Source organism: Salmo trutta, chromosome 23, assembly GCF_901001165.1.
Source record: "Salmo trutta chromosome 23, fSalTru1.1, whole genome shotgun sequence".
In the NCBI taxonomy this organism is placed as follows: Eukaryota; Metazoa; Chordata; class Actinopteri; order Salmoniformes; family Salmonidae; genus Salmo; species Salmo trutta.
Genome location: NC_042979.1, coordinates 47,825,624 through 47,848,004, shown reverse-complemented (window position 1 = coordinate 47,848,004; position 22,381 = coordinate 47,825,624). Strand labels below are relative to the sequence as shown.

The 22,381-nt window shown below is 43.3% G+C and overlaps 1 protein-coding gene across 1 annotated transcript in view; it reads left to right on the top strand.

Annotated features, from left to right (window-relative positions):
* The window catches only part of LOC115159833 (netrin receptor DCC), a 257,441-nt gene that overhangs the window by 7,214 nt on the left and 227,846 nt on the right, over nucleotides 1–22,381 (top strand). Inside the window, exons 3-4 of the mRNA XM_029709887.1 lie at nucleotides 9,115–9,265; nucleotides 12,295–12,431. Coding sequence (XP_029565747.1) covers nucleotides 9,115–9,265; nucleotides 12,295–12,431 — 288 coding nt within the window. The remainder of the gene's footprint in view (nucleotides 1–9,114; nucleotides 9,266–12,294; nucleotides 12,432–22,381) is intronic.

Genomic DNA, 22,381 nt, shown 5'->3' with positions numbered 1-22,381 from the left:
GGGATCAGAAGACACTGTGGCCCCATCCGTTGATACCCCCGGACAGGGCCAAACAGGCAGGATATAACCCCACCCACTTCGCCAAAGCACAGCCCCCACACCACTAGAGGGATGTCTACAACCACCAACTTACCGTCCGAAGACAAGGCCGAGTATAGCCCACAAAATCTCCGCCATGGCACAACCCAAGGGGGGTCGCCAACCCAGACAGGAAGACCACGTCAGTGACTCAACCCACTCAAATGTAGGCAGGCCGTGCATGGCCTCACACACCAGGACAGTAGGGGGCGGTGTATGCACCTAAAAAAAATGGTATGTGATCCGCCAACCAAATCCTGAAGAAGAAGATGATGAAGAAGAAGTAACCTAGCCGACTGACCACGCTGTGACGCGATGAGTCACGTCAGGATACATATTATTTACACGCTGTCATGTCATCACTTAGAAAGCAACACATCTGTCTATGTAAGGTCTCACAGTTGACAGTTCATGTCAGAGCAGAATCTATACCGTGAAGGAAGGAAGGAACTGTCCGGAGATCTCCAAGATAGAATTGTGTGTTGAGGTGTATATCTGGGGAAGGGTATAAAACTATTTCTAGAGGGTTGAAAGTTTCCAAGAGGACATGACAGCACGTCTGGAGTTGGGAAAAAAAGGCAGTGAAAGACTCAGATCATAAGGGAAAATATTATGTGGTCTGATGAGACCTATATTTAATTATTTGGCCTGAATTCAAAACCAGGCACAGCTCATCAACAGACGAATACCATCCCTACCGTGAAGCATGGTGGTGGCAGCATCCTACTATGGGGATGCTTTTTAGCAGCAGGGATTGGGAGACTGGTAAGGAGAGAACAATGACTGGAGGCAAATAAAGGCACATCCTTCATGAGAATCTGCTTCAGAGTGCTAACGACCTTAGACTGGGGACGAAGACATACGTACCAACGGGACAATGAACCCAAGCATACAGTCAAAGCAACGCTGGAATGGCTTCAGAACAAGAATGTCAACGGCCTTGAGAGGCCCAGCCAAAGCCCATACTTGAATCCCAATTGACAATCTGTGGAAAGACTTGAAGATTGCTGTTCACTGCTGCTCCTCATCTAACTTAACAGAGCTTGACAAAATCTGCAAGCAAGAATGGGGAAAAAATTCCCAAATCCAGATGTGCAACGCTGATACAGACATACCCAAGACGACTCAACGCTGATACAGACATACCCAAGACGACTCAAAGCTGATACAGACATACCCACGATGACTCAAAGCTGATACAGACATACCCAAGACGACTCAAAGCTGATACAGACATACCCAAGACGACTCAACGCTGATACAGACATACCCAAGACGACTCAAAGCTGATAGACATACCCAAGACGACTCAACGCTGATACAGACATACCCAAGATGACTCAAAGCTGGTACAGACATACCCAAGACGACTCAAAGCTGATACAGACATACCCAAGACGACTCAAAGCTGATACAAACATACCCAAGACGACTCAAAGCTGATACAGACATACCCAAGACAACTCAAAGCTGGTACAGACATACCCAAGACGACTCAAAGCTGATACAAACATACCCAAGACGACTCAACGCTGATACAGACATACCCAAGACGACTCAACGCTGATACAGACATACCCAAGACGACTCAAAGCTGATACAAACATACCCAAGACGACTCAACGCTGATACAGACATACCCAAGACGACTCAACGCTGATACAGACATACCCAAGACGACTCAAAGCTGGTACAGACATACCCAAGACGACTCAAAGCTGATACAAACATACCCAAGACGACTCAAAGCTGATACAAACATACCCAAGACGACTCAAAGCTGATACAGACATACCCAAGACGACTCAAAGCTGATACAGACATACCCAAGACGACTCAAAGCTGATACAGACATACCCAAGACGACTCAAAGCTGTGATCGCTGCCAAAGGTACTTCTACAAAGTATTGATTCAGGGGTTTGAATACTTATATAAATTAGATATTTATTTATTATTATTATTTATTTATTTCATTTTAAATACATTTGCAAAAAATGTCTAAAATCATATATTCACTTTGTCATTTTTGGGGTATTGTGTGTAGATGGGTTAGGAAAGAAAATACATGTAATACATTGTGTACATGGCTGTAGGCAGATTCTTCACTCCCAAGAGACATAGCTATAGGCCTGTATGTCATTAGGCAATCACATGTTATTACAACTTGTGAAAGTAACCAAGTCAAGCTTGGGGAAAATCTAAGGATTTCTTTACAAAATGCTGCCTATTTTCTTACAATTTTCTTATGACAACATCCAATGAAATGGGTGTCTGTCCCTGTGCTGTACACGCACACGCTCACGCACACGCTCACGCACACGCACGCACGCACACACACACACACACACACACACACACACACACAGACAGACAAACAGTCTTGTACAACTGACCTTGTGGGACAAAAATAATATTTTCCGCAACCCCTAACCCTAACCTTAACCCAGATTGTCAACCCTAACCTTAACCTAAAAACCTAACCTTAACCCAAAAACCTAACCTTAACCATTGATTCAGGGGTTAACCATTGATTCAGGGGTTAAACTGACCCTAGCTCATAACCCTAAACCTTATTCTAATCCTAACACTAATTCTAACCTTAACCCTAAACCCCCTAGAAATAGCATTTGACCTTGTGGGGACTAACACAATGTCCCCAGCTGGTCAAATTGTTGTTTGTTTACTATTTTTGTAGGGACTTCTGGTCCAAATATAGTGAAACACATTCACACTTAGCTATATCTCAAGTCACTTCTGGATATGTCTGGCTAAAGAACCAAGCTTGGGGTTATGGAGGGTCAGCCCATTTCAGTTCTATCTGATAGTCAAATGCTCTGGAGCCCTCAACCCTCAGTCTACCTGACACACACACACACACACACACACACACACACAGACAGACAGACAGACAGACAGACAGACAGACAGACAGACAGACAGACAGACAGACAGACAGACAGACAGACAGACAGACAGACAGACAGACAGACACACACACACACACACACCCTCCGTCTTTCGGACTGGCAGATAAAACATTGTTTAGCTATGTGGTTATATCTACCTGCGCTTTGTGTTGTTAGGGAAGTAAAATCAGGCTTGGATCTAAATTGCAAGTATTGAAGTGAGAACTCACAATCATGTTGAAGGAATCCCCCGGTGTAGGGGTCACTCAGGTGTGACTGTCTGAATGGAGTAACTTTAGCAGGTTAGGTTGATCAAGCCTCTGTTGTTGGCATTCTGATATGAGACTGAGCTGAAGTATAAGGTAGCTGAAACAGAGAATTGTGGGTAAAGGCGCACCACAGGGATGTGTGTTGTCGCATCTTTAGATTGTATTTCGATTGTTTTTGCCATGATGGTCCGTCAGGGTATGCAACAGTGTTGTTGCCTCTTTAAAATTGCACTTGCCCTCAGCAACGACTAGTGTAACCACAGAGCTTGTTAGGAGAAGGACTAGTCTAACCACAGAGCTTGTTAGAAGGACTAGTCTAACCACAGAGCTTGTTAGGAGAAGGACTAGTCTAACCACAGAGCTTGTTAGATAGACTAGTCTAACCACAGAGCTTGTTAGAAGGACTAGTCTAACCACAGAGCTTGTTAGGAGGACTAGTCTAACCACAGAGCTTGTTAGGAGGACTAGTCTAACCACAGAGCTTGTTAGGAGAAGGACTAGTCTAACCACAGAGCTTGTTAGGAGAAGGACTAGTCTAACCACAGAGCTTGTTAGAAGGACTAGTCTAACCACAGAGCTTGTTAGGAGGACTAGTCTAAGCACAGAGCTTGTTAGGAGAAGGACTAGTCTAACCACAGAGCTTGTTAGGAGGAGGACTAGTCTAACCACAGAGCTTGTTAGAAGGACTAGTCTAACTACAGAGCTTGTTAGAAGGACTAGTCTAACTACAGAGCTTGTTAGGAGGACTAGTCTAACCACAGAGCTTGTTAGAAGGACTAGTCTAACTACAGAGCTTGTTAGGAGAAGGACTAGTCTAACCACAGAGCTTGTTAGGAGAAGGACTAGTCTAACCACAGAGCTTGTTAGAAGGACTAGTCTAACTACAGAGCTTGTTAGAAGGACTAGTCTAACTACAGAGCTTATTAGGAGGAGGACTAGTCTAACCACAGAGCTTGTTAGGAGAAGGACTAGTCTAACCACAGAGCTTGTTAGAAGGACTAGTCTAACTACAGAGCTTGTTAGAAGGACTAGTCTAACTACAGAGCTTGTTAGGAGAAGGACTAGTCTAACCACAGAGCTTGTTAGGAGGACTAGTCTAACCACAGAGCTTGTTAGGAGGACTAGTCTAACCACAGAGCTTGTTAGAAGGACTAGTCTAACTACAGAGCTTGTTAGGAGAAGGACTAGTCTAACCACAGAGCTTGTTAGGAGGACTAGTCTAACCACAGAGCTTGTTAGGAGAAGGACTAGTCTAACCACAGAGCTTGTTAGGAGGACTAGTCTAACCACAGAGCTTGTTAGAAGGACTAGTCTAACCACAGAGCTTGTTAGAAGGACTAGTCTGACCACAGAGCTTGTTAGAAGGACTAGTCTAACTACAGAGCTTGTTAGGAGGACTAGTCTAACCACAGAGCTTGTTAGGAGAAGGACTAGTCTAACCACAGAGCTTGTTTTAAGGACTAGTCTAACCACAGAGCTTGTTAGGAGGACTAGTCTAACCACAGAGCTTGTTAGGAGAAGGACTAGTCTAACCACAGAGCTTGTTAGGAGGACTAGTCTAACCACAGAGCTTGTTAGGAGAAGGACTAGTCTAACCACAGAGCTTGTTAGGAGGACTAGTCTAACCACAGAGCTTGTTAGGAGAATGACTAGTCTAACCACAGAGCTTGTTAGGAGAAGGACTAGTCTAATTACAGAGCTTGTTAGAAGGACTAGTCTAACCACAGAGCTTGTTAGGAGGAGGACTAGTCTAACCACAGAGCTTGTTAGGAGAAGGACTAGTCTAACCACAGAGCTTGTTAGGAGGACTAGTCTAACCACAGAGCTTGTTAGGAGAAGGACTCGTCTAACCACAGAGCTTGTTAGGAGAAGGACTAGTCTAACCACAGAGCTTATCCATATCTCTGTCTATGAATTTGAAAGTGGTTACATTTCTCCAGCTCCGTCCATCAGCGTTTTACTGAAACAGGGGCAGGAGCCACTTTGTTATTATTTCAACTACTGATTGCTGTTTGTTTACTTTTACTTTGTTTCCAAACATTGGAGTTAAACAAGGTTATATTTTGGGTGCTGATTGGGTACGACAGTTCGACTAAGGTCATGAGGCCTTTATAAGTTATATTCTTCAAGAATCAATGGGTACATACATATAATTCATGTCTAAGTACAAAAATTGGATGTAGCAACTACAGATTGCCCCTTTAACCCTTGTGTGGTGTTCATGTTTTGGTTATTCACCCAGTGTTCACGGGTCTGATGGACCAATAACATTATAGGTGTCACGGTTGTCGTTGGTAAAGGAGGACCAAAATGCCGCAGGTATGTGTATGCTCATCTTGACGTTTAATCAATTCAAAATGAACACCAAAATAACAAAAGAACGAACAATCAACAAACAGTCTGGCAAGGCACAAGGCTAAACACAGAACAATCTCCCACAAATGACAAACACACCCTAATATATGGGACTCTCAATCAAAGGCAAATAGACAACACCTGCCTTCAACTGAGAGTCCCAACCCCAATTAACCAAACATAGAAACAGACATACTAGACTAAACATAGAATACATGAAGATCAGACAGTGCCCAACAAACCCCGGAATAAATAAATCAAACACCCTCCTAACTAACACACCACCCTGAACCACATAAAACAAATACCCTCTGCCACATCCTGACCAAACTAAAATGACAATTAACCCTTATACTGGCCAGGACGTGACAATCGGGTTTTTACAACAATACAGCCGTAACAATTTACATATCAATTACCAGCAATATAGACAGTGTACATGGTTAATATAGAGAGTATACATGGTTAATATAGACAGTGTACATGGTTAATATAGAGAGTATACATGGTTAATATAGAGAATATACATGGTTAATATAGACAGTGTACATGGTTAATATAGAGTATACATGGTTAATATAGACAGTGTACATGGTTAATATAGAGAGTATACATGGTTAATATAGACAGTGTACATGGTTAATATAGAGAGTATACATGGTTAATATTTGCCATTTACCTGCTAGATCACATTTATCAATAAAAGCACTGTTTATTTTTCTGGGATAAAATGCCTTGCCCAGCCGTCTATTATAATCAAGACATGGGAGGAATAAATCATGTTTATCTTGAACAAATATAAATGAAACAAGGTTTTCATCACTATTGATGTTTACTGCTTTGAACTGAACGAATTGGAAGGACACGTTTTACATACAGTATTTTATAGAAATGATAAATGAGCCCCATTGAACATAAATTAAGGCTGGTCTACACACCACATGAGGGACAGAGTTTTACTGTGTTTGTGCTGCAAATGTATTTCTTGCACTTGATGCATGTGTACTGTTTCTACCTGTCCTTCTTGGGTCCACACACATCGCAAGCGCTTTGTTGCTACCAGCTGCAATCTAGAATGGTTCAGGAATCTCACTCACATATTTAGTTACAGCAGACCAAGGTACGAAAGTCAAACACACACACACACACACACACACACACACACACACACACACACACACACACACACACACACACACACACACACACACACACACACACACACACACACACAACAACATCACTCACACTTACTTCCTGTATTGGAGTTGTTGGTTCTGTGGGTCGGGGCTGAGGGGACACCTCCTCCTGAATCCTCCTCGCTGCAGAAAGGGAAAGGGGGATACCTAATCAGTTGTACAACTTCTACATTTAACCCAACCCCTCTGAATCAGAGAGGTACGGGAAGCTGCATTAGTCGCCATCCGCGTCTTCAGCGTACGGGGAACAGTGAGTTAACCGCCTTGCTCAGAGGCAGAACGATATCATTTTACCTTGTCAGCTCGGGGGATTTGATTCAGAAACCTTTCGGTTACTGGCCCAACGCTCTAACCGCTAGGCTACCTGCTGGTTACTGGCCCAACGCTCTAACCGCTAGGCTACCTGCTGGTTACTGGCCCAACGCTCTAACCACTAGGCTACCTGCTGGTTACTGGCCCAACGCTCTAACCACTAGGCTACCTGCTGGTTACTGGCCCAACGCTCTAACCACTAGGCTACCTGCTGGTTACTGTCCCAACGCTCTAACCACTAGGCTACCTGCTGGTTACTGGCCCAACGCTCTAACCACTAGTCTACCTACTGGTTACTGGTCCAACGCTCTAACCACTAGGCTACCTGCTGGTTACTGTCCCAACGCTCTAACCGCTAGTCTACCTACTGGTTACTGGCCCAACGCTCTAACCACTAGGCTACCTGCTGGTTACTGGCCCAACGCTCTAACCGCTAGGCTACCTGCTGGTTACTGGCCCAACGCTCCAACCGCTAGGCTACCTGCTGGTTACTGGCCCAACGCTCTAACCGCTAGGCTACCTGCTGGTTACTGGCCCAACGCTCTAACCACTAGGCTACCTGCTGGTTACTGGCCCAACGCTCTAACCGCTAGGCTACCTGCTGGTTACTGGCCCAACGCTCTAACCGCTAGGCTACCTGCTGGTTACTGGCCCAACGCTCTAACCGCTAGGCTACCTGCCGCCCTGAGCTGGGGTCTGTGTGATATGTTACCTCCTGTTGATTTGAAATCTTACCAATGCCTTGCCCGGCTCCTGGAGAAAGAGCTGCCTCTGTTCCAGTCTGGGTTCAACTCCATCCAGATGACAAACGCATTGTACGCCAAGATGTCCAAGATGTTGAAGAATGTCACAAGTGACAGTCACCAGCTTGTCTCCTTTTGTGGCATTATAATCCATTATGATTTCTGGTTTTTAACGTTCCTGGCTACAGATTCTCCCATCATGCAGCGTACTCACATTGTTGCCTTTCTTTGGGATGTAGGACACTAGGGACGTTTCGGCTGTGAACACAAACCTGAATTGATAGGCATTTTTCTGTGTATTCAACAGCTGAGGTGGGAGCTCTGGCTTGTTTTTTCATGCTGTTCCTACCATCATCAGCTTCCTCTTGAGGAGATACTGTCCCAGCTTGTGAGAAGTAAAAAAGATATTGCATGTGATGTTGTGGGCTACGGAGTCCCTGTGTCACGTCCAGGACAACCCGTATCCCTTGGTTCTTCTCAGGGACTCCTCCATCTGGCTTCCCCGTATACACTCGCAAGTTCCACACATATGAGGAAGCAGCATCACAGACGGCCCAGCTCTTGATTCCATATTTTGCAGGTTTAGACGGTATATACTGCCTGACAGGGGCAGCAGCCCCTAAATTCCCTAAGCTGCTTATCGACCTTTTTGTTTCATTTTTACTTGTTTTCACCTGCACACACACACACACACTTTTCCAAACTTGTATTGCCCTCAGACCCAAACACCACACAAGGGTTAACTTTGATATCCAACTACTATTTTAATCAGGCATTAGTTTAAACAGCTATTAGGTCAACCTCTTGCACTGGTTCATCTTCCAAAGTAAAGCCTAAATGTGGCTCCTACTCACTCATCGCTCTGTCAACCAGATAAGAGCAGTGTTTGATGTTGGCCTTTGTCTCTCTCTCTCTCTCTCTCTCTCTCTCTGCCCTCTCTGCCTCTCTCTCTCTCTCTGCCTCTCTCTCTCTCTCTCTGTCTCTCTCTCTCTCTCTCGCTCTCTCTCTCTCTGCCTCTCTCTCGCTCTCTGTCTCTCTCTCTCTCTCTCTCTCTCTGCCTCTCTCTCTCTCTCTCTCTCTGCCTCTCTCGCTCTCTGTCTCTCTCTCTCTCTGCCTCTCTCTCTCTCTGCCTCTCTCGCTCTCTGTCTCTCTCTCGCTCTGCCTCTCTCGCTCTCTGTCTCTCTCTCGCTCTCTCTCTCTCTCTCTCTCTCTCTCTCTTTGTCTCTCTGTCTGACTATCTGTAACCTCCAGAACCCGGAACCACCAGGAGCCTTCTGTTCCTCCAGAAGCCCCAGAGAGTCACCTCCCTCTTGGGGAGAGATGCCGTGTTGGAGTGTTCAGCCTCGGGGTTCCCCACCCCCGCCTTCCACTGGATGAGAGGAGCTGAGAGGATACAGAGCAGGTGAATAGCTCCTTGATTCCGTCCCAAATGGCACTCTATTTACTAGCTATTTTTCAACTAGGGCCCGTAGGGTGTTGTGTACTATATAGGAAATACAATCCACCTTTTCTTTTCCACAAGACTTCTGATGTGTGATGAGTAGAGCAATATCAAACCACTACCCAGCCAGGAAAAGCTGGTACAAATGACGACATTACAGATAGTTTTGCATGCTGGGTATGAGTTGGAGTTACATGTAATTTTTGTCATGGTTACAGTGGCAAGAAAAAGTATATTTGGAATTTACCTGGATTTCTGTAATAAATTGGTCATAAAATTTGATCTGCTCTTCATCTAAGTCACAACAATAGACAAACACAGTCTGATTAAACGTATAAGACACAAACAATTATGCGTTTTCATGTCTTTATTGAAAACACTGTGTAAACATTAAGGTGGGAAAAGTATGTGAACCCTCCTTCGGCAGCAATAAACTCATCATAGTACCCTCAAAGCTCATCACTAAACTAAGGACCCTGGGACTAAACACCTCCCTCTGCAACTGGATTTTGGACTTCCTGATGGGCCGCCCCCAGGTGGTAAGGGTAGGTAACAACATATCCGCCACGCTGATCCTCAACACGGGGGCCCCTCAGGGGTGCGTGTTCAGCCCCCTCCTGTACTCCCTGTTCACTCATGACTGCACGGCCAGGCACGACTCCAACACCATCATTAAGTTTGCTGATGACACAACAGTGATAGGCCTGATCACAGATAATGACGAGACAGCCTATAGGGAGGAGGTTAGAGACCTGGCAGTGTGGTACAAGGACAACAACCTCTCCCTCAACGTCAGCAAGACAAAGGAGATGATTGTGGATACAGGAAAATGAGGACCGAGCAAGCCACCATTCTCATCGACGGGGCTGTAGTGGAGCAGTTTGAGAGCTTCAAGTTCATTGGCGTCCACATCACAAGCACATCAAGACAGTCGTGAAGAGGGCACAACAAAACCTATTCCCCCTCAGGAGAAAAAAGATTTGGCATGGGTCCTTAGATCCTCAAATGGTTTTACAGCTGCACCATCGAAAGCATCCTGATGGGTTGCATTACTGCCTGGTATGACAACTGCTCAGCTTCCGACCGCAAGGCACTACAGAGGGTAGTGCGTAAGGCCCAGTACATCACCGGGGCCAAGCTTCCTGCCATTCAGGACCACTATACCAGGCGGTGTCAGAGGAAGGACCTAACAATTGTCAAAGACTCCAGCCAACTTGTCATAGACTGTTCTCTCTGCTACCGCACGGCAAGCGGTACCCGGAGCACCAAGTCTAGGTCCAAGAGGCTCCTAAATAGATTCTACCCCGAAGCCTCCTGAACAGCTAATCAAATGGCTTCCAAGACCAGACTGCCCCCCCCCCCCCAGATAGCTGCTGCTACTCTCTGTTATTATCTATGCATAGTCACTTTAATATAGCCTCCACATTGACTCTGTACCGATACCCCCTGTATACAGCCTCCACATAGACTCTGTACCGGTACCCCCTGTATATAGCCTCCACATTGACTCTGTACCGTAACACCCTGTATATAGTCTCCACATTGACTCTGTACCGGTACCCCCTGTATATAGCCTCCACATTGACTCTGTACCGGTACCCCCTGTATATAGCCTCACTATTGTTATTTAATTATTTGTTATTCTAATCTCTTACTTTGGGGGGGGGGGGATTTTCTTAAAACTGCATTGTTGGTTAAGGGATTTTAAGTAAGCATTTCACTGTGAGGTCTACACCTGTTGTATTAAGCATTTCACAGCGCATGTGACAAATAACATTTTATTTTATTTTATTTGAACCAAATGTTTTCTATAATTGCGGATCAGACCTGCGCAACGGTCAGGAGGAATTTTGGACCACTTTATTTACTTCTATGTTTTGGGTCGTTGTCCTGTTACATCACCCAACTTCGGTTTTTATGTTGGTGTGCTGCTCCTTTTTTTCTCCACACATAGTGTTGTGTGTTCCTTCCAAACAACTCAACTTTAGTTTCATCTGTCCACAGAATATTTTGCTAGTAGCGCTGTGGAACATCCAGGTGCTCTTTTGTGAACTTCAGACGTGCAGCAATGTTTTTTTTGGACAGCAGTGGCTTCTTCAGTGGTGTCCTCCCATGAACACCATTCTTGTTTAGTGTTTTACGTATCGAAGACTCGTCGACAGAGATGTTAGCATGTTCCAGAGATTTCTGTAAGTCTTTAGCTGAAACTCTAGGATTCTTCTTAACCTCATTGAGCATTCTGTGCTGTGCTCTTGCAGTAATTTTTGCAGGACGGACACTCTTAGGGAGAGTAGCAACAGTGTTGAACTTTCTCCATTTATAGACAATTTGTCTTACCGTGGACTGATGAACATGAAGGCTTTTAGAGATACTTTTGTAACCCTTTCCAGCTCTATGCAAGTCAATAATTCTTAATCTTAGGTCTTCTGAGATCTCTTTTGTTCAAGGCATTGCTCATATCAGGCAATGCTTCTTGTGAATAGCAAACTCACATTTTGTGAGAGTTTTTTATAGGGCAAGGCAGCTCTAATTAACATCTCCAATCTCATCTCATTGATTGGACTCCAGGTTAGCTGACTCCTGACTCCAATTAGCTTTTGGAAAAGTCATTAGCCTAGGGGTTCACATACTTTTTCCAACCTACACTGTGAATGTTTAAATTATGTATTCAATATAGACAAGAAAAATACAATAATGTGTGTGTTATTAGTTTAAGCACACTGTGTTTGTCTATTGTAGTGACTTAGATGAAGATCAGATGCAATTTTATGCCAAATTTATGCAGAAATCCAGGTAATTACAAAGGGTTCACCTACTTTTTCTATCCAATGTATATCACTAACTACTGTACTGTAAGATATTGCATGGTTTCTGAGAGATATCTGGAAGTTGAATACACATTATCACAGGGCGCAGAGCTTCTTTTGTTGTGTACAAATGCCTGTTTTTCTTGGTTTTATGTCTTTGATTCGTCATCTGTGCTTCTGCAGGTCTAAGAAGTACTCCCTGCTGGGTGGCAGTAACCTCCTGATCAGCAGTGTAACGGACGACGACTCAGGCTCCTACAGCTGCGTGGCGTTGAACAAGAACCAGAACATCACCGCTTCCTGCGAGCTGTCCGTCCTCGGTAAGTGTGTCCCACTCGTCGCCCGGTGGGAACCTATCCCCACTGGCACACAGAAGCACACAAACACACAAACTAACAAACAGAGCCACATCTTCTACAGGTGTCTCTCTGTCCATGTCTCTTCTCCATCGCGGTATCAAGTCAGTGGAAAATTTTATAGTTTCAGTCCACAACCCTCCTGAGGAACTGCCAGCCAAAACTCTGAACACCTGAACACAATTTTTGACTGCCATTTTTCCTGACAAAATGAACTACATGACAATCATAACTTTGTTTAGGATTTTGGCTGACCTAGATTAGACATTTAATCTGACAAAATATAAACTACTTGATCTGGTATAACATCAATATCATGACAATAACATTTAATCTGACTGTCACGTCCTGACCAGTGAAAGAGGTCATTTGCCATAGTAGAAGGGTCAGGGCGTGGCAGGGGGGGTTTGTTTTGTAGGTATTGTGGGTTTTCTGTTTCTATGTGGGTTTGTTGTAGTTGTCTATTTCTATGTGTTGGTTTTCATGTTTTGGCCGGGTATGGTTTCCAATCAGAGACAGGTGTCTTTCGTTGTCTCTGATTGGAAGCCATACTTAGGCAGCCTGTTTTTCCTTTGGGGTTGTAGGTAGTTGTAGTTGTCTATTTCTATGTGTTGGTTTTCATGTTTTGGCCGGGTATGGTTTCCAATCAGAGACAGGTGTCTTTCGTTGTCTCTGATTGGAAGCCATACTTAGGCAGCCTGTTTTTCCTTTGGGGTTGTAGGTAGTTGTTTTCCGTTTCGTTGTTTGTACCTGATGGGACTGTTGTTGGTCGTTTTGTTATTTTGCAAAGTGTTTTCATTAAAAGTAAATATGAGCACTTCACACGCTGCATTTTGGTCTCCTTTAGACGACCCTCGTTACACCGACAATATTTTATAGTATTTTATTCTGAAGGTGTGGCAGGGAAGTCAGGAGATCGAACTTGGTATAAAACGGAGCAGTTTAATAAGTGCTCAAAAACTCCGAAAAACAAAATATACAAAATAATTCAAGTGGGTTCAAAACCCGTCGCACACCAGAACATATCTGGCACATAGCTTACAAAAAAACAGTCACCGTCAAGGACAATGAGGGGGAAACAGAGGGTTAAATACACAACATGTAATTGATGGGATTGGAACCAGGTGTGATGGAAGACAAGACAAAACCAATGGAAAATGAAAAGAGGATCAGCGATGGCTTGAAGGTCGGCGACTTCGACCGCCGAACGCCGCCCGAACAAGGAGAGGGACCGACTTCGGCGGAAGTCGTGACACAAGGATGTACTTTAATGTGATATTCAGAATGGTTCTAAAATATTGATACGGTATAGTCAAGATGTGTGAGTATCAATACGTCACTCAAAGAACAGCTATTTCATAACAGCACAGCAAGTTAACAAAAAATTGCCTACCCTTGAAAGTTTGATCCAAACTCGGGAAATGCTTCGGCAGACCTCACTTGATCAAATGAAGTTTGCAGATGAGTGGAAATACTCCTTGGAGAGAAATCTTCAAATGAAGTTTGCAGATGAGTGGAAATACTCCTTAGAGAGAGATCTTCAAATGAAGTTTTGCAATGCCTCGTTCTCTCGCCTCTCTGCTTTCACCCACGTCACTCTATCCAGCTATCAGAATGCAGCGCCCATCAGACGATGGAGTCTGACGATTCCAGAATCTTGACATCCATTTGAATATCTTCTGTTAGGTTGGAAGGAACTCAGTTCATGTTTAATAGCAATTTTTGATACATCAAATAACACTTTTTGACTCGTCAAATAGTGTTATTTGTCGTGTATCTTTTTTGACACGCAAAATAAAAAATAAAAAATGCCATTGTTATGGCGTTGTTATTACGTAGTTATTAGATATTGATTACACTATCACTCGTATTTTGTATGTCACAGCGATTTAGTGATAAGTATGCTATGAAATATCGGTAAAGTTTTGTCTCGCGCACCTGCCGCTGCCGCACGAGTGCAGACACACTTCCCCAAGCTCTGGGACAGTGCTGGTTAAAAAACAAAAGCTTGCTAGCTGATTGATGTATGCAAACAATTTTCTTCCACGAAAACACGCAAAGACCCTAACGGCTTTCCGTAGCCTGAGACAATGTTTTACCTCACCACGATTAGTTTAGTTTTCTAAACAGACACATCAAACTCAGTGACTGATGCTTTTTTTAAATCATACGATCTAAATATAAAACTGTTAACTTTTTATTATGAAAGAGTTTAGAAACATCTGCTAATTTGAGACATTTATACGCCAAACATGACTGGCTTAGATGTACACTGAGTGTACAAAACATTAGGAACACCAGCTCTTTCCATGACATGGACTGACCAGGTGAATCCAGGTGGAAGCTATAATCCCTTAATGATGTCACCTGTTAAATCCACTTCAATCAGCAGACAGTAGATGAAGGGGAGGAGACAGGGTAGTCCTTTCCTGAAGTCAAATGACCGAGTGGCCTCATGGGTGGAATATTATTCATATTTCTCATCATTTCATAATTCATAAACATAATAAAAAATAAAAAAAGTGTTTCTATGTCAAACAGTTTTGTTATAATTCAGTTTTCTGTGATGTATAAAAAGTGTAGTAGTGGGACTCTAAATGTAATACATCTCAACTGTATATCTGACATGGTACAAGTGTCTTCTTTTCTTTCAGCCCATAAGCTTGTGTGTGAGATGTATACTTGTGTTTCAAAGTAGATGTGTTTAAGATTACCCAGAAACACTGGGTGACCCTGATTTAGCCAACTGGAGTAGAACGTTAAAGAAGGATTTTTAAGTCTTGAAACAATTGAGACATGGATTGCGTATGTGTGTCATTTAGAGGGTGAATGGACAAGACCAAATATTTAAGTGTCTTTAAACGGGGGTATGGTAGTAGGTGACAGACGCACCGGTTTGTGTCAACAACCGCAACGCTGCTGGGTTTTTCACGCTCAACCGTTTCCTGTGTGTATCAAGAATGGTCCATCCACCCAAAGGACATCCAGCCAACTTGACACAACTGTGGGAAGCATTGGAGTCAACATGGACCAGCATCCCTGTGGAACACTTGACACCTTGTAGAGTCCATGTCCTGATGAATTGAGGCTGTTCTGAGGGGTTAAACTCAACATTAGGAAAGCATTTATAATGCTTTGTAGACGCCGTGTATATACGATTACAAAATGAAGCTATGTTGTCCAAACAGATTGTATTATAGTCTGATCAATATAACAACTGATCAATTTACTTGATCAGTTGATCCATAGTCAATATGCAATTGAACAGGTGGTGGTTTTGAAAAGGGGGGGACGTGTGCGGTAACTCACTAAATTAAATATTGTAATAAATAATGCGGAAATTGAGCAAGTTGAGGAAACTAAACTACTTGGCGTAACCCTGGATTGTAAACTGTCCTGTTCACAACATATTGATACAACAGTAGCTAAGATGGGGAGAAGTCTGTCCATAATAAAGCGCGGCTCTACCTTCTTAACAACACTATCAACAAGGCAGGTCCTACAGGCCCTAGTTTCTACATTCTTAACAACACTATCAACAAGGCAGGTCCTACAGGCCCTAGTTTCTACCTTCTTAACAACACTATCAACAAGGCAGGTCCTACAGGCCCTAGTTTCTACCTTCTTAACAACACTATCAACAAGGCAGGTCCTACAGGCCCTAGTTTCTACCTTCTTAACAACACTATCAACAAGGCAGGTCCTACAGGCTCTAGTTTCTACCTTCTTAACAACACTATCAACAAGGCAGGTCCTACAGGCTCTAGTTTCTACCTTCTTAACAACACTATCAACAAGGCAGGTCCTACAGGCCCTAGTTTCTACCTTCTTAACAACACTATCAACAAGGCAGGTCCTACAGGCCCTAGTTTTATCGCACCTTGACTACTGTTCAGTCGTGTGATCAGGTGCCACAAAAAAGGACTTAGGAAAATTGCAATTGTCTCAGAACAGGGCAGCACGGCTGGCCCTTGGATGTACACAGAGAGCTAACATTAATAATATGCATATCAATCTCTCCTGGCTCAAAGTGGAGGAGAGAATGACTTCATCCCTACTTGTATTTATGAGAGGTATTGACATGTTGTAATGCACCGAGCTGTCTGTCTAAACTACTGGCACACAGCTCAGACACCCATCCATAACCCACAAGACATGCCACCAGAGGTCTCTTCACAGTCCCCAAGTCCAGAACAGACTATGGGAGGCGCACAGTACTACATAGAGACATGACTACATGGAACTCTATTCCACATCAAGTAACTGATGCAGCAGTAGAATCAGATTTAAAAAAGAGATAAAAATACACCTTATGGAACAACGGGGACTGTGAAGCAACACACACACACACACACACACACACACACACACACACACACACACACACACACACACACACACACACACACACACACACACACATCCTGACCAGTAAAAGGGGTTATTTGTCGTTATAGTATGGTCAGGGCGTTTGTTTTTGATTTTTGTTCTATATCTATGGTTAAATCTAGTTTTTCTATTTCTATGTTGGTTTTTGGGCATGACCTCCAGTTAGAGGCAGCTGGTTGTTGTTGTCTCTAATTGGAGGCCATATTTAGTTGATGTTGTTTCACTTGTGTTTTGGTGGTGGTTATTTTCTGTATAGCCTGGGAGCCTTATGGAACTGTTTTTCATCGTACGTTTATTTTGTTTAAGTGTTTTCTTTAAATAAATTAAGTATGAGCACTTTACCCGCTGCGCCTTGGTCCTATCCTTACGACGCCCGTGACACACATGGATTTAGTACTGTAGATATGTGATAGTGGTGAAGTAGGGGCCTGAAATCTGTGAATGTATTGTAATGTTTTTAAAATGGTATAAAATGCCTTAATGTTGCTGGACCCCAGGAAGAATAACTTCTGCTTTGGCAGCAGCTAATGGTGATCCATAATAAATACAAATACAAATCACAGAGACAAACTGATTCCAATATCCTCACACGTAATTTACTAAGCAACACAAACAGAGACATTGTGTGGGAGGGCTGTACACAAGCCGGTAGTAAATGGGCAGATTCTTTCATACAATGTTCAACACTTCCTATAGCTGTTGTCTGTGAGGATGTAACACTGATAAGGAGCAGTGCTGCTTAATGCCCAGCTTTAATGTATTACTAAAGATGGGATCTTTTGTTTTCTTTATAATGTTGAGCGTGAACATATTGCCTTCGGCAAGGTAGCCTAGTGGTTAGAGCGTTAGTACTAGTAACCAAAAAGTAGCAAGTTCAAATCCCCGAGCTGACAAGGTACAAATCTGTTGTTCTGCCCACTGAACAAGGCAGTTAACCTGGTAGGCTGTCATTGAAAATAAGAATTTGTTCTTAATTGACTTGCCTTGTTATATGAAGATAAAAAATACACAATCACAAGCATTCGCATCTCATTTGTTGAAATGGCTTTCATACAGAGATGATTCAGAGAATGCACTACGTCGAGACAATGCTTTCTTTAAGCCTGTTAATGCAGAAAGCACAGCAGGGTGTATGGTAACAGCGGGTCAGTCTGTTCTGAAGCCAAAAGTAGTGTGTGTGTGTCCCAAAATGGCATCCTATTTCCCTATATAGTGCACTACCCTGTTCTAAAGTAGTGCACTATATAGGGAATAGGGTGCCATTTGAGACGCCGTAGCGGAGCTGATGATCTTTGCACGCTATGTTCCCCCGTTAGCTCTCCCTTATCCCCCCCCCCATATGGTGGCTGGGTAGCTTTGGGATTTATACTTCTATCTGTCAGTCAGTCAGCATGGCGATGTGACAAGCACACGCTTAAGATTACCCAGAAAGCTGCTCTTCGTTTATGATGTGTTACAAGTTGTCACGATACAGTAGCCATCGATCCACGCTAAACTCACTGTTCCTTTGGTGGAAACCCTCACTGTTGATTGACAGTGGGTAGTGACCGCAAGCATAGGAACCATCCTCTCTCTCTCCATTTTTTTCTCTCTTTCTGACTCTCTCTCTTTCTCTCGCTCTGTATGTCTCTGTTTCTCTCGATCTCTGTCTCTCTCTCTCTCTCTCGATATCCGTCTCTCTCTCGATCTCCGTCTCTCTCTCGATATCCGTCTCTCTCGATCTCCGTCTCTCTCGATCTCCGTCTCTCTCTCGATATCCGTCTCTCTCGATATCCGTCTCTCTCTCGATATCCGTCTCTCTCTCGATATCCGTCTCTCTCTCGATCTCTGTCTCTCTCTATCTTTCTCGATCTGTAAAATATTCTATTTCCATCCCTTACCTCCTTCCCCCATTTAACCTTTTCCAGGGATTTAAAATCTGATCTTCAGCTGAAACTGAGTACGGTAATTATGTCAAGTCCATTTTCAACAGTCTATCCACATGCGTGCAGTACATCCCGCTCTGACTGTGAACGCCATGCACACCACTAGGGACTTAAACTCTGCATCTCATAAGGCACCATATACCCTATATTGACCAAGACTCTGGTAGACCGTGTGGGGAATAGGCGTCCATTTGGGAGGCAACCTTATAGTCTAGGAGTGTTGTATTATCTCTAACACCCTAGAGGAACAGGTAGTAAAGAGAAGGCAGGAAGCACCTACAGTACATCTAATATAGCTATAACATCTGTTATTGGGCCATACACATGGGGGTTGAGTTTACAAGGTGTGTGTGTGTGTGTGTGTGTGTGTGTGTGTGTGTGTGTGTGTGTGTGTGTGTGTGTGTGTGTGTGTGTGTGTGTGTGTGTGTGTGTGTGTGTGTGTGTGTGTGTGGTGAGTGTGTATGCGTGCCTGAGAACCAGGATAGCAGCTCCCTCTCAGTGAAGGATAGGTCATGTGGCAGATGACTGAACAACACTTATGGTGATTATTTGTGTTGTGAATGTAGTCTGGTTCATCTCAAACAGGACAAGGAGAACAAAACGTCATTAGTGGCTTAATTTACTTTACTGGGACCTGAAATCATCTGTAGCTGGACTAGCTACTGGCCCTGAAATCATCTGTAGCTGGACTAGCTACTGGCCCTGAAATCATCTGTAGCTGGACTAGCTACTGGCCCTGAAATCATCTGTAGCTGGACTAGCTACTGGCCCTGAAATCACCTGCAGCTGGACTTGCTACTGTTGCTGTGAATTATGGCTGTTCCAAATCACACCCTATTCTCTATGTAGTGCACTAATATTGACCAGAAACCAATGTTTTTCCCTATTGGTCCATTTGGGAAGCAGACAGGCTGTAACTAAGCAGCTGGAGGCAGTGTATTTATTTTTTTAAAGTCTCTTTTCATCCTCATCGTCTCCAGAACAATACCCATGTCAACATATGTAAAAACGGCGCATTTCACACATTCTGTCGAGAGAAAAAAAAAATATTAAAACGTTTCAAAGTACTACCCGATGACATCATCAAGAGTTAAAAGGTATATTAAAATTTTTACAAAAAAGTTGATTTTCAAACACAATGACATTCGCAGTGACGTGGGGAGGCAGATCATACTCTCCCTCTGGACAGAGACTCATTGCAGGTTTAAAAAAATAAAAATCACTGTTTCTTTTCTATGGACTTTTCTTCTTCTCTTTTTAACCACAGATCATAGAAACGTACCCTTTTCTCACATGTAGACACTGGGATGATGCTGCAGATGATGAATATGAGGTTGAAAAGTGGTGGAAATACCCTTTAAATTAGACGGGTTAGAGTCATTACATCGCTGCTTAAATAATCCTTAAAGCTGCTAATTATATCATGGATTGTGTGTGTGAGGTTTAACGGGCGTCGTAAGGATTGGACCAAGGTGCAGCGGGAACGTGAATACTCATCTTCTTTATTAAATCAAAAGAAGGAAAAACAAACAAATCACGTATACAAAACAACGAACGACACTAAACAGTCCTGTCAGGTGCACAGACACAAAACAGGAGACAACTACCCACAAACCCCCATAGCACAAACACCCCTATACATAGGACCTTCAATCAGAGGCAACGAGGAACAGCTGCTTCCAATTGAAGGTCAATCCAATGAACTAAACATAGAAATAGATAGACTAGACTGAACATAGAAATACAGTAACATAGAACATAGACCAAAACCCCCGGAACACTCTAAACAAACACCCCTCTTACTTAAGCACATAGACCAACAAGCCTCGAGACACTAAACAAACACCCACTCTTACAGAAGCACATAGACCAACAAACCCCGAGACACTCTAAACAAACACCCCCTGCCACGTCCTGACCAAACTACAATAATAAAATACCCCTTTACTGATCAGGACGTGACTGTCACGTCCTGACCAGTAATAGGGGTTATTTGTTATTGTAGTTTGGTCAGGACGTGGCAGAGGGTATTTGTTTTATGTGGTTCGGGGTGGTGGTTTGTTTAGTAGGGTATTGGATTTATGTATTCTGGGGGTTTTGGGGCACTGTTCTATGTTAGTGTATTTCTATGTTCTGTCTAGTCTTTTGTATTTCTATGTTTTGTTAATTGGGGTTGGACTCTCAATTGGAGGCAGGTGTTTTCTAGTTGCCTCTGATTGAGAGTCCTATATATATGTATGTGTTTGTTGAGTGCTTTGTGGGAGATTGTTCTGTGTATAGCCTTGTGCCTTACCAGCATGTGAATAGTTGTTGTGTTTTCTTTGTGTACGTGTTTATTTTGGTTCTTCTTCTTATCCATAATAAAAAGATGAGTACACATAACCCCGCTGCGCATTGGTCCACTTTCTTCGACGACGATTTCTCTATATCTTCAGACGAAGAAGAGTGTTACAGTGACATGAGGTATCTGTGAATATAGCTGTGCATTAAATTCATTTTAGATTAGTTGTAATCTAATCATTGTACATCTAGGTTTATAATTAATCAGATATGTGTTGCACCAGTTCATTTTCAACCTGTATGAGTTCATCTAATTTTAAATAATTAAGCTATGAATAACTATGTGTTAATGTTGTTCAAATAATGATTCTCACGTATGCCACTAACTCAGAGTTTGGGACTTTGGGATTCCTGCAAACAAATTGATCGAAAACATTTTGAATAAGGTGTCTTAAAGGAATCTGAAAAAGCTAATCGTCAAGCAGGACAGCTTAACAAGCGTAATCTTTAATTAACTGTGAAAGTACCTTCAAGTTTCTCTCTGAAGTTTGTAACAACAACAAATAAATGTTTTTATTCTGTGTTCCTGGAGAACGTCTGGCCGGTTATTTTATAGTGGTAGATTATACACTGCTAAACTGTGTCTTGGAAGATATATTGACCTCTACACTCCTCATGCCCCTTGAGGAGTGTAAGTCTGTTATTCTGAGAATTTGTACAATACAATTTAGACCTACAGTATGATGCTAAGGTCAGTGATAAACATCATGGACCTGGGACCTCATACAGTGAGTACCATCATGGACCTGGGACCTCTTTCATCAATAACCATCATGGACCTGGGACCTCTTACAGTGAGTACCATCATGGACCTGGGACCTCTTACAGTGAGTACCATCATGGACCTGGGACCTCTTACAGCGAGTACCATCATGGACCTGGGACCTCTTTCATCAATAACCATCATGGACCTGGGACCTCTTACAGTGAGTACCACCATGGACCTGGGACCTCTTACAGTGAGTACCATCATGGACCTGGGACCTCTTACAGGGAGTACCTTCATGGACCTGGGACCTCTTACATTGAGTATCATCATGGACCTGGGACCTCTTTCATCAATAACCATCATGGACCTGGGACCTCTTACAGCGAGTATCATCATGGACCTGGGACCTCTTACAGTGAGTACCATCATGGACCTGGGACCTATTACAGTGAGTACCATCATGGACCTGGGACCTATTACAGTGAGTACCATCATGGACCTGGGACCTCACAGTGAGTACCATCATGGACCTGGGACCTCTTACAGTGAGT